This window comes from Choristoneura fumiferana, chromosome 16 (genome assembly GCF_025370935.1).
Source record: "Choristoneura fumiferana chromosome 16, NRCan_CFum_1, whole genome shotgun sequence".
Lineage (NCBI taxonomy): Eukaryota > Metazoa > Arthropoda > Insecta > Lepidoptera > Tortricidae > Choristoneura > Choristoneura fumiferana.
In genome coordinates, this window is record NC_133487.1 from 14,752,586 (window position 1) to 14,766,431 (window position 13,846).

The 13,846-nt window shown below is 36.1% G+C and overlaps 1 protein-coding gene across 5 annotated transcripts in view; it reads right to left on the minus strand.

The window, feature by feature from the left end:
* LOC141436136 (5'-3' exonuclease PLD3-like) overlaps positions 1 to 13,846 on the minus strand; it is a 68,008-nt gene that overhangs the window by 16,046 nt on the left and 38,116 nt on the right. For 2 of the 5 annotated variants that reach the window (XM_074098997.1, XM_074098998.1), the window contains exons 2-6: positions 5,710 to 5,822; positions 4,815 to 4,979; positions 3,198 to 3,375; positions 2,228 to 2,362; positions 1,296 to 1,418 (exon numbers count right to left, since the gene is read on the minus strand). In XM_074098997.1, coding sequence (XP_073955098.1) covers positions 1,296 to 1,418; positions 2,228 to 2,362; positions 3,198 to 3,375; positions 4,815 to 4,979; positions 5,710 to 5,822 — 714 coding nt within the window. The other 3 variants (XM_074099001.1, XM_074099000.1, XM_074098999.1) reach the window with 3 other exon arrangements.

A 13,846-nucleotide genomic window follows, 5' to 3' on the forward strand; every position in this document is an offset into this window, starting at 1 on the left:
TAATCAATGGATGGTGAAACAGCCCCTTAGTAAAATAGTAATTATTTATGTAGTATTTATGTAGTAATTTATTTATTTATATACATTCATGTTATGTTCATTTGCTTAATAATATAGATGTTACATGATTAGGTTGTAGGTGCATGACACCCTGATAGGGTATATGATGTCAAATAGTTTCTGTATCTATTCTATAATAATTACAATTATAATAAGTATTTCATAGCATATTAAATTATTAAATCATCATTAAAGCAATTAGATATTTCATGTCAATGTATGTACATATAATAATTAAATAGCAAAAAATGACAAGTTACAGAAATTAAAATTACAATATGAACCAGAAAACTATTATAAAAATAAATAAAATGTTGGAAATTAAATCCCTGAATTACACCCCCCAATTCAAGATGACTGAAGTGTGGGGGGGCGGGGGCTGATACTAAGCTCCGGAGCTGCACCCCTGGTGTTTCTACATCAAACTCATTACGCCCATAGGCGTCATACGAAAAAAAAGCTCTTTGGATTAGCCTGGATGTTACGACATTGCTGAAAAATAGGACGTGTTTGCTTGTGGGAACAGCACCGTACAATTGGTTACCTTAAGTTTTCTAGGATGGTCCATATTATATTTTTATCGATAGTGGACTTAGAATACACACCTTTTTAGGGTTCTGTCTGTCCGTCCGTCCGCGGCTTTGATCAGGGACTATCAATGCTAGAAAGCTGTAATTTGGCACGAATATGTGTATGTAAACTATGCCGACAAAATGGTACAATTAAAATCATTAGGGGGTTGCTAAAACGATTTTTCGATTCAGTGATTTGATTGCAAAGTAAGTGCAAATTTTCATTAAAATCGAGCATCCCCCCTCTTAAAATCTAAACCGGTGGGTGGAAAATTTTGAAAAAATTCAGAATGGTAGTAAGTATATCAAACTTTCAAGGCAAACTATAACGGCTAAGTTTGCTTGAGAATTATTAGTAGTTTAAGAGTAAATAGCAGAATAAGCTATAAAATATACCTAAACTTGGAAGATTCCATAAAATACGAAATCCTTAGAAAAATATTACTTATTTTTTTCGAAATGGCTACGGAACCCTATTTTGGGCGTGTCCGGCACGCTCTTACCCGCTTTTTGTGTATAAGAACATAAGAACTGTATCTGTTTAGCGACGTGGCACCTGTGGTGGAGTGTTGGATTTTGTAATCTTGATTGTGTATTTGCAGTCAATGCAGTACCAAATAAACGTTTTATCATCTAGGTATATACGAGTAACATTAATTTTACCTGAGTAAGCGACCGCCAATCCATGTTCGCGCTGCCTATGTAAAAGTGGGCTCGGTCCACGATCCAGAACTTGGTGTGGAGGACCCCATTACCCAGCAGCTTGGAGAAGTTCAGACTTCGGACCTGACGCAACAAATAGACAAAATAAATATCACATACGGAAACAGGGTTGTTGTGTGCATGTGAGATGCAGCGCTGCTTTTAAGGCTACCATAAGTTGACCCGCTTTTAGGTATTCCACGGAGTAAGGGGTCCGTACAGTGGGCAATATCAACTCAAGGCACTTGACCTTGACTATGTATAAAATCTTCGAGCGAAGGGGCAAAGTTATGCTAGGACCTACCAGCTAGGCACTAATTTACAAATACGAAAGTGTGTGTGTGTGTGTGTGTGTGTGTGTGTGTGTGTGTGTCTGTCTCTGTCTGTCTGTGTGTCTGTGTGTCTGTGCACGTTTATACCCTTACTTAACACAGGCTACTTTTTATCTTCTATATCCGAGCAAGCCTCGGGCAAAAGCTAAACGCCTATAAGAACACTTTTGTCGTCACCCTGATTCCAAAGTGAGGCGAGCCAAGCTGCGGGCAAAACTTAGTGACCTCAGTTAGTGACGTAGACTATGAAACAAGAGCGAATCGGATTGGAAAGACTTAAAAAAGAAGGAGGTTCTATGTTCGACTGTAGGTATAGATTTTAGCCAGTAAGTTTTTTTTAATCTATATAAATAAAAATGAATCGTAAAATGTGTTGCTAAGCGCAAAACTCGGGAACGACTGGTCTGATTTCGCTAATTCTTTTTTTGCTGTGTTCTTTACTATCAGGAGAAGGTTTTTATGGGAGAAAATACAGAAAAATACAACGGGGGCGAAGCCACGGGCAACAGCTAGTAAGAAATAAGTCTCTACACCAACTAAAACAAAACAACGCCAACTTACCTGCGCTGCTTTCTTCTTAACTAAATATTCTGTATCTACATTAGGATAACTCTTAGTGGGCCAATTTTGAGCAATCTTCAAATTTATATGCCGTTTTGACCCAGCGGCGTATAAAGCTTGGAACACTTGTTCACCCTGAAAAAAGAAACTTCATAAGTACACCAACTAAAAGCTTTGCCACATGAAACCATTAATATCTCTATTTACTCTGTCTACCACTTAAAAATGGCATTTTCAAGTGATATATATATAACTGGTCTCAGGTGGGCAGTCCGAATAAAATTGTGTTCAAAATGATCTAATTTTAATTTTAGTCAATAAAACTGAATCGTGTACCAGGTGGGACCTTTTCATAGTCATTTTCGCTGTGATTTCTTTGGCACATGTATGGAATGTCAATATATGACATCAGCAGCACAAAGGTTCCACCCTGGAACACGAAACCCCCGAAAACTGAAACTTTGACTTTGATTCATTTCTGATGTTTAACAAAGCATTTTGTTGATTGTACATAGAGTAGGGCCAGCCTGCCTAAAACAAACCTCGTTCTGGCAATCCTACAAGTTGTCCTCTAAACAGTAATAAAAATCAAAATTGCGACAGTAAAGCTAGGCCATTCACACTCGCACGAATACGCAAATTAACAAGATACGAGCGGAATTTTCAAACGATCCAAGTCGCCTCCCATTTTTGTTGGTTTTCTTAAGCGTTTTTGTGTAAAAATTACAAACTCGTTAATAGGTAGTGATAACTCCTGAGTTGTTTACTATGTTAAGTAAATATGAACAGAGAAAAAATCTCTTAATTTGTTCAATGTACGAATGTTTGCGCGCAAATGTGTTCCCCCTTTAACGCAATCGTGATCGGTATTTATTATCTGTGAAATGCCAATACTATTTTTTTTAATTTGCCGCCATTTCATGCTGCTATGATTCGCTGGTCCTACTCTATCTGTTAATTTCAAACTTACCTCTATAGAGGAATTATATGGATATAATTCATTAAACCTAAGAGTCCAATAATACGATGCTATTTCTATGGATGCTTGAGCTTCGTCTATTAAATCTAACCACACATTCTTAGTCGGCAAATGTGTCATGTTTGAAGGGTACATATGACCCTCTGGAATACTTTCTACTAAAGATAACCTGAAATAAAAGAAATTTGTTAAAATAATTATACACGTGTCATAAATCGGACTGTTTAGGCAGATCGTTGGGCACGGTTAGCTGAATAACCCTGTAAATGTTATTCAAGATTTTTTTTGATTGTGGCTCGCAAATGTTTCCATACATTAGTTTACTGATGGCCGATGGGGTCAGAAGGTTCTCGAATGGCGTCCGCGACCGGGAGACGAGCTGTCCTACCGACATGGAGCGACGACCTGGTTAAGATCGCGGGATCACGGTGGGTGCGGAAAGCACAAGACCGGTCTGAGTGGAGAGCCTTAGGGGAGGCCTGTTAATTCCTAGATACCTAAGTTTACCGCATCAATGGCTTGACCTGAATTTACAATGAGGGTTTCTGTTTATGCAGGGCTACTACGAAACTCGAAAATCGAAGTTCGTGTCGTGCGGTCCCTCTCGCTCTCGTATTACATCCCTGTATTTCTTTTATTATTATTTTTTGTATTTTTTTTCTTTTATTGTATAATATAGTTTTTAAGTATTTTATTTGTAATTATATTTTTATGAAAAAATGACTTTCTGCCAAGTTTCTTGCGGCGCATTCTTCTTGGCAATGATGGTCTTTCCGAAAGCGCTGGTAGTTTAAAAAATGACGTGTAAAAGTGCCCATTGCGGCCTATTTACTGAATAAATCATTTGAATTTTGAATTTGAATTTGAATTAAATAGTATAAGTGTCAGAGGGACCGCACGACACGAACTTCGAATTTCGTAGTAGCCCTGCTGCGACAGGCTAGTTGGCGCTAGAATCGTGAGGTCCGTTTGGCAACTTTGACATTTGTGCCACGTTAAATAACTAAATGAACCAATCGCAAGCAAGCTTAATGTGAAACCGACCTCTCAATACTCAATCTCAAATTAGTCCAATTATCTGTTGTAATATTCTGGATTCATTTTAAAACATTCTTTATAACATAATAGGTACTAAGCTTTGGGGTACCTATAAATCTTCATTTTGTAGTGTTCCTGATAATAAAATAAAGCGCTGATCGTTAATTTCTGCGCATGTGACAGTCACGCATACTAATTACATTAAGGCAAGGCAAATTCAAGCAACTACAGTAGATCCTCGATAATCCAAACTCCAAAAAACCAACCCCTGTTCGACCCCCCCTCACGCAGTTATTCGGATTATGATATGTTAGAAATATGTAGAATGTCATATTCTATGGCATGTGGCACATTTTTCAACGATGGTCAAAGTTTTAGTTTTGGTATAGGAACCATATTTACGTCAATAACATGTAGCACGACGCGATATCGTATCGTGTTTATGTGTAAGAGCCCTAACTTCGAAATTTGAAAAGGACCACAGATAGAACTATGATGATCTAATTAGCCTGAGTACAGATTGTCGAGGTTCTACCGTATTTTTAAAGGAAAATTTAATGTGTACCGCACCTACACTCATCTGAGCAATGTAACGCTACGGGAGCGTTTGGGGGCAGCACTTGTGCTAGATTCGGTTGGTCCAACAGTGGCACCAACACAACCAACACTATTAGAACTATGACTATGGAGACAGGGATGCAGGATGGACGACACCATATACTCTTTTTCTTTCTTCTGAAAGAAAAGGTTGGAAATTAATATTAATATTAGTTTTAACTGCATAAATAATGTGGAAGGAGTATTCTCTATCGCACATTTAATACGATTCAAATGACAAGTAACTGCAGGTTACAAAACTTAGATGGAACCTTTTTATTCCTAGGTCTTGGATTGAGAATAAGATGCAAGTATTCAAGCATGTTTAACCAAAAAGTGGTTCCCTTCCAATTTACAGTGTTAGAGTTTACAGTTCGTAGTTGATCATCATGGGTCTTTCTCTGTCCTGTTCTAAAACTGGGCACAACATGGCTAAAGCTGCTAAGTAAGCATGCTTCATTTAAGACTTTGTCTTTGCTTACCATCTGGCATGATTGTGGTAAATTTATGCCAAGAATGGTTTCACACCATTCCGGGACTGAGTCGTCAACATGACAAAATGTCCAATGGACGTATTGTTTAATGGTCGTAAAAAACGTATAAAACGAAATTGCCAAAATGTTTTGCTGACAATTACTATGTCCCATCCAAATCCATAAAAATATGGTCTGGAGTAGCCAGATGGTTAAATTGAATGACGAAAATTGGAACTAGTGTCTAAACTGGAAACTACCATACAAATAGTTCTACAACTACTCCAGACTTTATTTTCACAGATTTGGATCAACAGATATATATATAGTAGGATATATGTAGTAGGTACGAAAGCGATTTTATTATGAGTAAAAAAAGTATTCTAAGAACTTACTTGTCATTATAACTGTTGCCATTTTCATCTCTCATCATGAAAATCTGCTCCCACTGCTCCAGCTCCTCATCAGACGATGAAGCGTTCCCCACACTCCCTGACTCTAGCACAGTCTGCGGGCAATTCAAAATGACCAGTTTTATGTCTATGTACTATCGAACTAACTGAATCGTTGTCAAAATACCACACATGGGACTTATCACGCTAACACACACGAGTAATATTTACCTCGACGTTTTGGCCACATTACAGTGGCCGTGGTCACGGGTAGACGGCCGTCGAGGTAAATATTACTCGTGTGTGTTAGCGTGATAAGTCCTATGTGTGGTATTTTGACAATGTGTGAAAATCACGAACGCTTAAAATGTTAACTGTATCGTGGCCCACTGTGGAATTATTTCATACAAAAAGTAATAGTGACATTGCATTGCTTGACAAGGGAATTCATATGGAATTAATTATGATTTATGACACTTACTGTGAGAATGTTCTAGGGAGAATCAGGAAACAAATGGTTTGACTGTAGAGCCACAGGCATATTTGATGTGTATCTCTATGGAAACGTTTATAGACTGATTGTTCTGTCGAATTAATGTGTCATTTTTAGCTGAATAAAGCCAAGTTTTCTTATTATTGGTTCTCATTTACGTAGACCATTGACCATTATTGTATGAACAGTCAACTACAAGGAGTTTGATACGGTCAAAGTTACAAAAATATGTATACACATCTTTATTGACTTAACTTTATGGTTGTGCATACATATTTTTGTAATTTTCGCTGTATCAATCTTTTTGTAGTTGACTGTACAGGTGGAGGCATAACTAATTGGATACAAAAGTATACACTTCACTGTGTATAATTGCACACTTATGTTATCATACTAATGTATGATAGTGTGGCATGTAAATTTATATTTATACTAAAGTAATTTTTTTGTTTCATGAACATGAAACTATGCCACTTATGAGAGAGTTCGATGTCACATTACAACTAGGAGTAGGTATAAGGCCCTAGTAGGAGTATAGTAAAAATTTGCTCATTAGAGTAGGGCACTAATTTAATATTATTAATATAGCTTTTTCTCCACACTAGTGGTCCCTAAGGGTAAAAGCCTCCTCCATCTTTTCCATTTTTCCTTATCCACAGCAATATACATCCATTCTTTTCCTGCTATTTTTATGAGGTCATCGATCCATCTTTTTCTCTGCGTTCCAACACTTCTTTTTCCTACTGGGCCAGGCCATTTTGTTATTTGTAGAGTCCATTTTTGTCTTTATGTCCATCTCCATTTCTGTTTCAAGCTATATAGAAGAGCATCTGTTATTTTGTTTTCTTGTGAATATCTATGTTTCTAGTTTTCTGTATTCTTCTCAGTCTTAAGATGCTTCTCTCCATTACGTTTTTTCAGTGTATATCCACGTTTGGCACCCATAGGTCAAGCTTGGGAGGATGCAGGAATCCATGATTGTTTTTTTCATGTTCATGTTATAGTTTTCCTTAAGGATTTCCTTTTGTGCCCAGTATTTTTCCATGTTATAGGGTAATGGCACCAGTGGTCAGCCTCATAACGACTTTTTGAAGTTTGGAAAGCTGGCATTTTTACAGGATTCGTCGGAAAATGAAACGTAGTACATGATTGGATTAATTGTTTATTATAGTTTTTAAACAAAATATGTCAAAAACAATCTTTCTCTCTATAAAATTTATATTTAAATTCAAACAAAAAATGGCACTTTTTGCCAGTGGACAGCCTCTAAAATCCAATAATCAGCCTCGACGAATCCAGTATTCAGCCCTTATAACTATGAATAAGCATGAGATCAAAATGAGCATTATTTATATCAAAATCAACGATATTGCAGGTGGTAGGACCTTGTGCATGGTCCGCCCGGATTGCTACCACCATCTTGCTCACTAATCCTCCCGTGAAGCAGCAGTGCTTGCACTTTTGTGTTTCGGCGTGGAGAGTAAGACAGCCGGTGAAATTACTGGCACTTGAGGTATCCCATCTTAGGCCTCTAGGTTGGCAACGCATCTGCTATAACTTTGGTGTTGCAGATGTTTATGGGCGGTGGTGATCTCTTACCATCAGGAGACCCACTTGCTCGTTTGCCATCCAGTCAAATAAAAAAAAATTTAGGTCTCTCTTATTTCTTATAGCTAAATTATCAAAACAAAAAAAAACTCACCTGACCGAAATATTATTGCAAGCAAACAATCACAGTACTTATTTGTGTTCTTATTTTATAGAACTTAATCATAAAAACATCAATATTTATTTATATGGAAATCAACGACATTAGTATGTACTAATGTTGTGTGTAATAAATATTATTATTATTAGATAGATATGAGTATAAGATGTTTGTTGATATACTCGTATAAGAGAGTTGAGATATAAAAAACTAGGAAGATTATGACTGTGATTATTTAAGAATAGTTTTTAATAAGTGGGTACTATTAGTAGATTTGCTAGTGACCTATTTCTCCTTCGTGTGATGTGTACCAGAGAGGAATATTTACATAATATATAAGTATGCATACATATGCATACGCATATGCATACTATCATATCTATCTAATCATCCGAACTGCTACTTGTATTTAAGATATTCATTATTTCCCGGTCATTCATTAATGTTTTTGTTAGTTTTTCTTGAGGATACGTTTGTCTTAGCGGCATTTTTAGCTGAAAAATATACAGAAGTACTTCTCAATTACTGAAACACAAACTACCTAAATACATTTTATAACTATTCCAGGTAAAACTAAAATGTAGTCTACAGACGTCCTTAAAATACTACCTAAATGGGTATAATCGAAGACACTGTTAACTGTACATTTACAAACGAACATAAACCTTGTCGCAACGTATTAAAGTCTATGGGTGGTCAGTTAACAGTCTTCGTTTGTACCCAGCTAGATCGGGGCTGAATACTGGATCGGCAACACCTAGTGGCCAGCCGCGTAAAAATAAAATGTTTAATGCGGCTGACTACTGGGTTTTTAAAGGAATATGAAAGAACATGCCTTACTAAATTTGAAAATTTAAATTTAACGGTTCTAATAACCGCTATTTTTCGCAATTTTAAAAATAATTCAAGAATCCAGTGACCAGCCCCGGGGGCCGACTATTGGATCTTTTATAAAAAAGTAGTACCCAATGGTCAGCCCCCACAATATTTACGAAAATCAGCGATATTTTTATTCAAATTTAATATAATTCAATACATGAAGTATTAAATAAAGCCAAATTGCATAAAAGACTATCACATTTAATAATAAAAAATGTTTTTTCTTACCTTTTAAGAGAACACCACGCGAAGTAATAAATATGGCGGACATGACACTATTGCACTTTTCATCCGCCGTCACCTGTATGAACGAGTTTTTTTCTCCCCCCTGGTCCCCTACCGCACCTATCGTGTGGCATATTAACCAATGAGGAATCAAAGTTTCTATTTAAGTACACGTGATTCGTTTATTCTAATTGTAGCGATATTTGAGACCAATAAACGACGCAAAAGGCTGACCACTGGTTCCTGGCTGGCCACTGGTGCCGTTACCCTATTTACTCTTCTATTCACTTAATTTTCGTTGTTACTTGCTTCGAAAGAGATCAATTTGCCCAGGTACACATAATCATCCACATATTCTATAGGCTTACTTTCCACTTTAATAATTTTTCTGTTGTTATTTGACATGATCTTTGTTTTACTTGCGTTCATGTGAAAGCCGATTTTTCTGCTCTCAGTCTAGTTCTTGTAACATTTTTCCAGGTCACTGGGTTATTCGCTAAAAAGGGCTATATTGTCCGCAAACCTTAGGTGTGGCAGTCTTTTATTCAGTATGACTCCCTTATGACTCCAATCGATGTTTTTGAAAATGTCTTCAAGATCCGCTATGAAAATGCTATGCCGCTATGAGTAATCCACAAATGCTATATAAATTGGTTTGTTCAATTACTGAAATTTCATTATATAAAAAAAAAACTAAGACAGTTGTAATGTAACATTAGTAATTCTAATCATTCTGTAGTGTGACAAAATTAGATATACATATAGTAAGTAATGTACGTAAAACCAAACCATACATTATACAAAAGCAATAACAGAATGGGAGAAAAATATTGAAGGGCAGTCACAATAATACGGCCTGTCTTTTGTTATTATTGTTTTTTTAAATACATTTTTAGTTTCCTTTTTTGTACATTATATTTTTTTTGTTTGTTACGCAATAACTTCACCAATTGTGGGACGAATTTCAAAATTCTTTTTTTGTTTTAAAGGACATACTTCAGACACCAAGTCAGGATCTGATGATGCAATCTGAGAGAAATCGAGGGCAACCCTCATATTTTTAAAGCACACCTAAAGTGATTTTGGCATTTTTAACACATTCAGAAAGAATCATTTGGTGAACTGGACCTGATGATGAAGACAGTAGGTACCAGTACTCTGTTATAAAATAATATAACTATAGCATGTTTAAGCTTAACGGAATCGTTGTGAGATGCTAGACTAGTACTTAGAAAATTATTTTCAAGGTTTTTGAAGTCTCTTCCATTTTTTTGTGCAATTTTATCGTGTGTGCGCCAAATATATATATTTTTGTTTCTTTAACCATTGAACATTTCAAGTTACAGTTATTATTCTCACCGTAAGAAAATAAATACCTTTTTGTTATTTATTCCATTTATAAAGTAGTTACTAACCTTAAACGATTTGAATAAAGACTTCAGAATGAAAATAACGTAACCCATTTTGAAGAAGCGTTGTCTGACACATTTAGCTTATAATTAAATAACCTCGTAATACTTAACATTAATAATGAGAAGGAGAACAAAGTTAAAAAAACAAAGGTTCCAACTAGATAATAGAAGTTATTTTCATTCAAGTTTGACGTTTGCTACGTACGTTACGTTTTGTTTTGTTTTTCATTCGGCGCATTCATTGTTCGTTCTGGAGTTCATTGACATCTATTTAGGTAAAAGGGTGTAGCCCATACAGCCATTTCGCTTTTATTAATAACTTATCTGTATTTGATAAAGTGGCAAAATGCGGAACTACATATCTAAACCTTCACTTTTTATAGTTTACAGCGAATATTGCTGTGTATCTTTTGTTCGTGATTTTTAGTTTGTATTTTGATCACTAACCGAACTGGTTACTTTGCCCTTTTTTGCCTTTAGCCGGTGTTTTTTGGCGGGAAAAGTTTAAAATAACTTAAATAGAGTCATTCTGACTTTCAATGCTTTTATATTTCTGCTGAGCTGAGCCTATTGGTTAACACAAGTAATAGTTTAACTAGTTATTATTGAATATTATTTTATATTATTATTATATTATATATAGTTATTATATTATATTATATATATAAAACAGTTCAATTCCACAACCACCTCACTGTTAACAAATTGAAATGCCAAGTAGATAAAGCGATATTAACTGCACTCTCCTCTCTCCAGTAACAGCGGGGCTACTCCGAAAATCTAAAATCGAAGTTCGTGTCGTTCCGTCCCTCTGACACTTATATTATTTAATACGAGAGAGAGAGGGACGGTACGATACGAACTTCGATTTTCGAATTTCGAAGTACTTAGGCCCTCAGAGTTGAAGTTCGAGTATTAATTAAGATTTTTCAGATACTTATCTTTAACCGGCATAACTTTATTCATAATTTTATTTTAATAACTTCCTTTAAAAAATAAGCTATTAATTTGTATATAAGCACTGTCTTCTACTAACCATTTAATTATTCTTCTTAATATTTAACTAGGTAACCAACGAATTAATATGTATTATTAAACAAAACAGATCACTGAACGAGCTTCCCAAAATGTAATCGCGAACAGAACGCGTATTAAACTGCATTTTCGTTAATCCTTTCGTTCCTTTACGAACCGTGTTGGCGCATTAGTGGCAAAAATATTACTGCAAAGTAAATGACGTCGGCAACCACTGCATTGTGCATGTGCATTTTAAATACTAGGTTAGTTGAAACCGTGACTATTCAGGCCAACACAACTCCAAACAGCTATAAATGTTGTTTTGTTGCTATAGTACCTAGATAGCTAAAAGACTAATTACGCTGTGAGGGTATTAATAGTAGCTCTATGTATAATATGCCATGCTCGTATTAAAGAGGAAAGTATACGGTTGGTTACATTGTTAGTAAATAGGTAAGGTTAATTGTTAATGTTTTCGTTTCGCCATAAAAAATATCAAAACCTTTATTCTGCCAGGGCTTTTTTTTAAGTACAAGTCTTCTGAGACGAATGCGTCAAGAGTATTGTGCAACAAGATGGGATGGGATCGACTGTTAATATTAGCTTTACCTACCTGCTTAATTTTGTTACTTCCATAAACGGGCACAAACTACGCACGCTCGAAATATCTAAGAAATATATAGGTACCTAGGAACTCCTTTTGTGTTAAGAAGGTATGATCCTCAATCACGAGGGAACGACTAATACCTACAGAGACAAATTTTTATTACGTAGATACTTACCACGACTCCGAGTTCTTATTAAATTTCAAATCAGATATAACGCCGTCTGGTAAATAATCGCGCAGTGGAGAATTAATTTTAATTAACTTGTTACTCTCCGTTTCCGTGTCAGGCGGTGCCGGAAATTATCATAATTCATAACCCACCTGGACCAATTAGCTAGCAAGCTATGGTACTAGCTAGCACTGTAAACAAGAATTACCTGCGATAAGTTGGTGCCGGGCTCGAGGCTCGCGTGTCCCGCCACTATTACATCACAGACCATAAACAACACTTAAAAATGATTGGTTATTTTGCCGCGTTCAAGCTGTCAAATATAAACTGTTATGTTATGCAAATTCCCGCGCTTTAGTCAACGTCGACGGCGTCGTGTGGCAACGGCAACGGTTCAAATTACACTGTGACAAACTTTTTCGGTAATGTTGAAAATGTTTTCCATGAAACATACAACAAATGTACCCCGCTGTTTTTATTGAGCGGACAACAAAGAAACATTAGATTACTGTTTTCAATATAAAAAAGATTGATGGTTAGGTATTGATATCGTCGCTACGTGGTGTTAACATGTTCGGAAAACAATCGTGATTTTAATGTAGGTACTCACCATAAATGTTTGATTTTCCCTCTGGTTAGTCGCTATAACCAGTGAGGTCGAAAATAAATCCGACATCGGAAAACGACTCCATTTTCGTTTGCAGCTCGCGTGTTCTATGTTATTCCGAATTCGATACGAAAACAAAACAAAAAGTATATTATGACTGTAGCAATTTGTTCTAGTTGGATGGATATTACTTTTCAAGTCAATCTTGGAAGGTACCAATTTGCCGAATTTTCTGTATCTATGTGCTTAACAACAAAAGTCAGTAAAACAGGATCAAAAGGTAAACGGACCCATTCCCAGGTTGACCTTTCGAGTTATGACTGGAGTGAAAGACTCTTCTGAAGTTGGATTTATTGACCATAAAAAAGTCTTTCAGTAAATTGGAATTCAAAATACTTACAAAGCTTTCTGATCAGTTTAATGCCGGTTGTTAAACTTCGAGGTTTGCTGGGTAAATTAAAAAGATAATGGGCCGCCGAGTTAACAAAGGAGATGTTTCACTTTTTTATTTAGTTTAGTTGTCTACATGTTAACTTACTATACAATGATGAGGGAACAGATTTCAACCAATTTGAATTAAGTATTACTTGTTGGAAAGAAATACTGATAGATTAAAGTTAAACCAAGTTTAGTACCTAGTGTCAAAATGTATGGAACTACTGTACCTATGCTCAGTGGCATAGCTAGATAGGTGGACAAGGGCCCCAGTGCATAGAAAAAGAATCGGGCCATCACCCCTCTTACCACGTAAAATAGCTTTAACTTTTATTGGCCTACAAAATAATTTTTAAAAAATGGTTAGAGCCTGCTCACAAGTTTTTTTTTCTCTTTTTCTTTTATGGTCCTCTCTTTTCAAAACTTACTTACCCTGAGGTCCGGGGCCCGGTGCACTGCAACACCTGGCCATACGATAGCTACGCCACAGCCTAAGCTTAACAATACACCCAGATTTTCCAGCAAGTGGCCATTAGAGGTGGGTTTAAAAAAATACTTAGATCGCGTTTAAAATGCTGTATCAAGAGC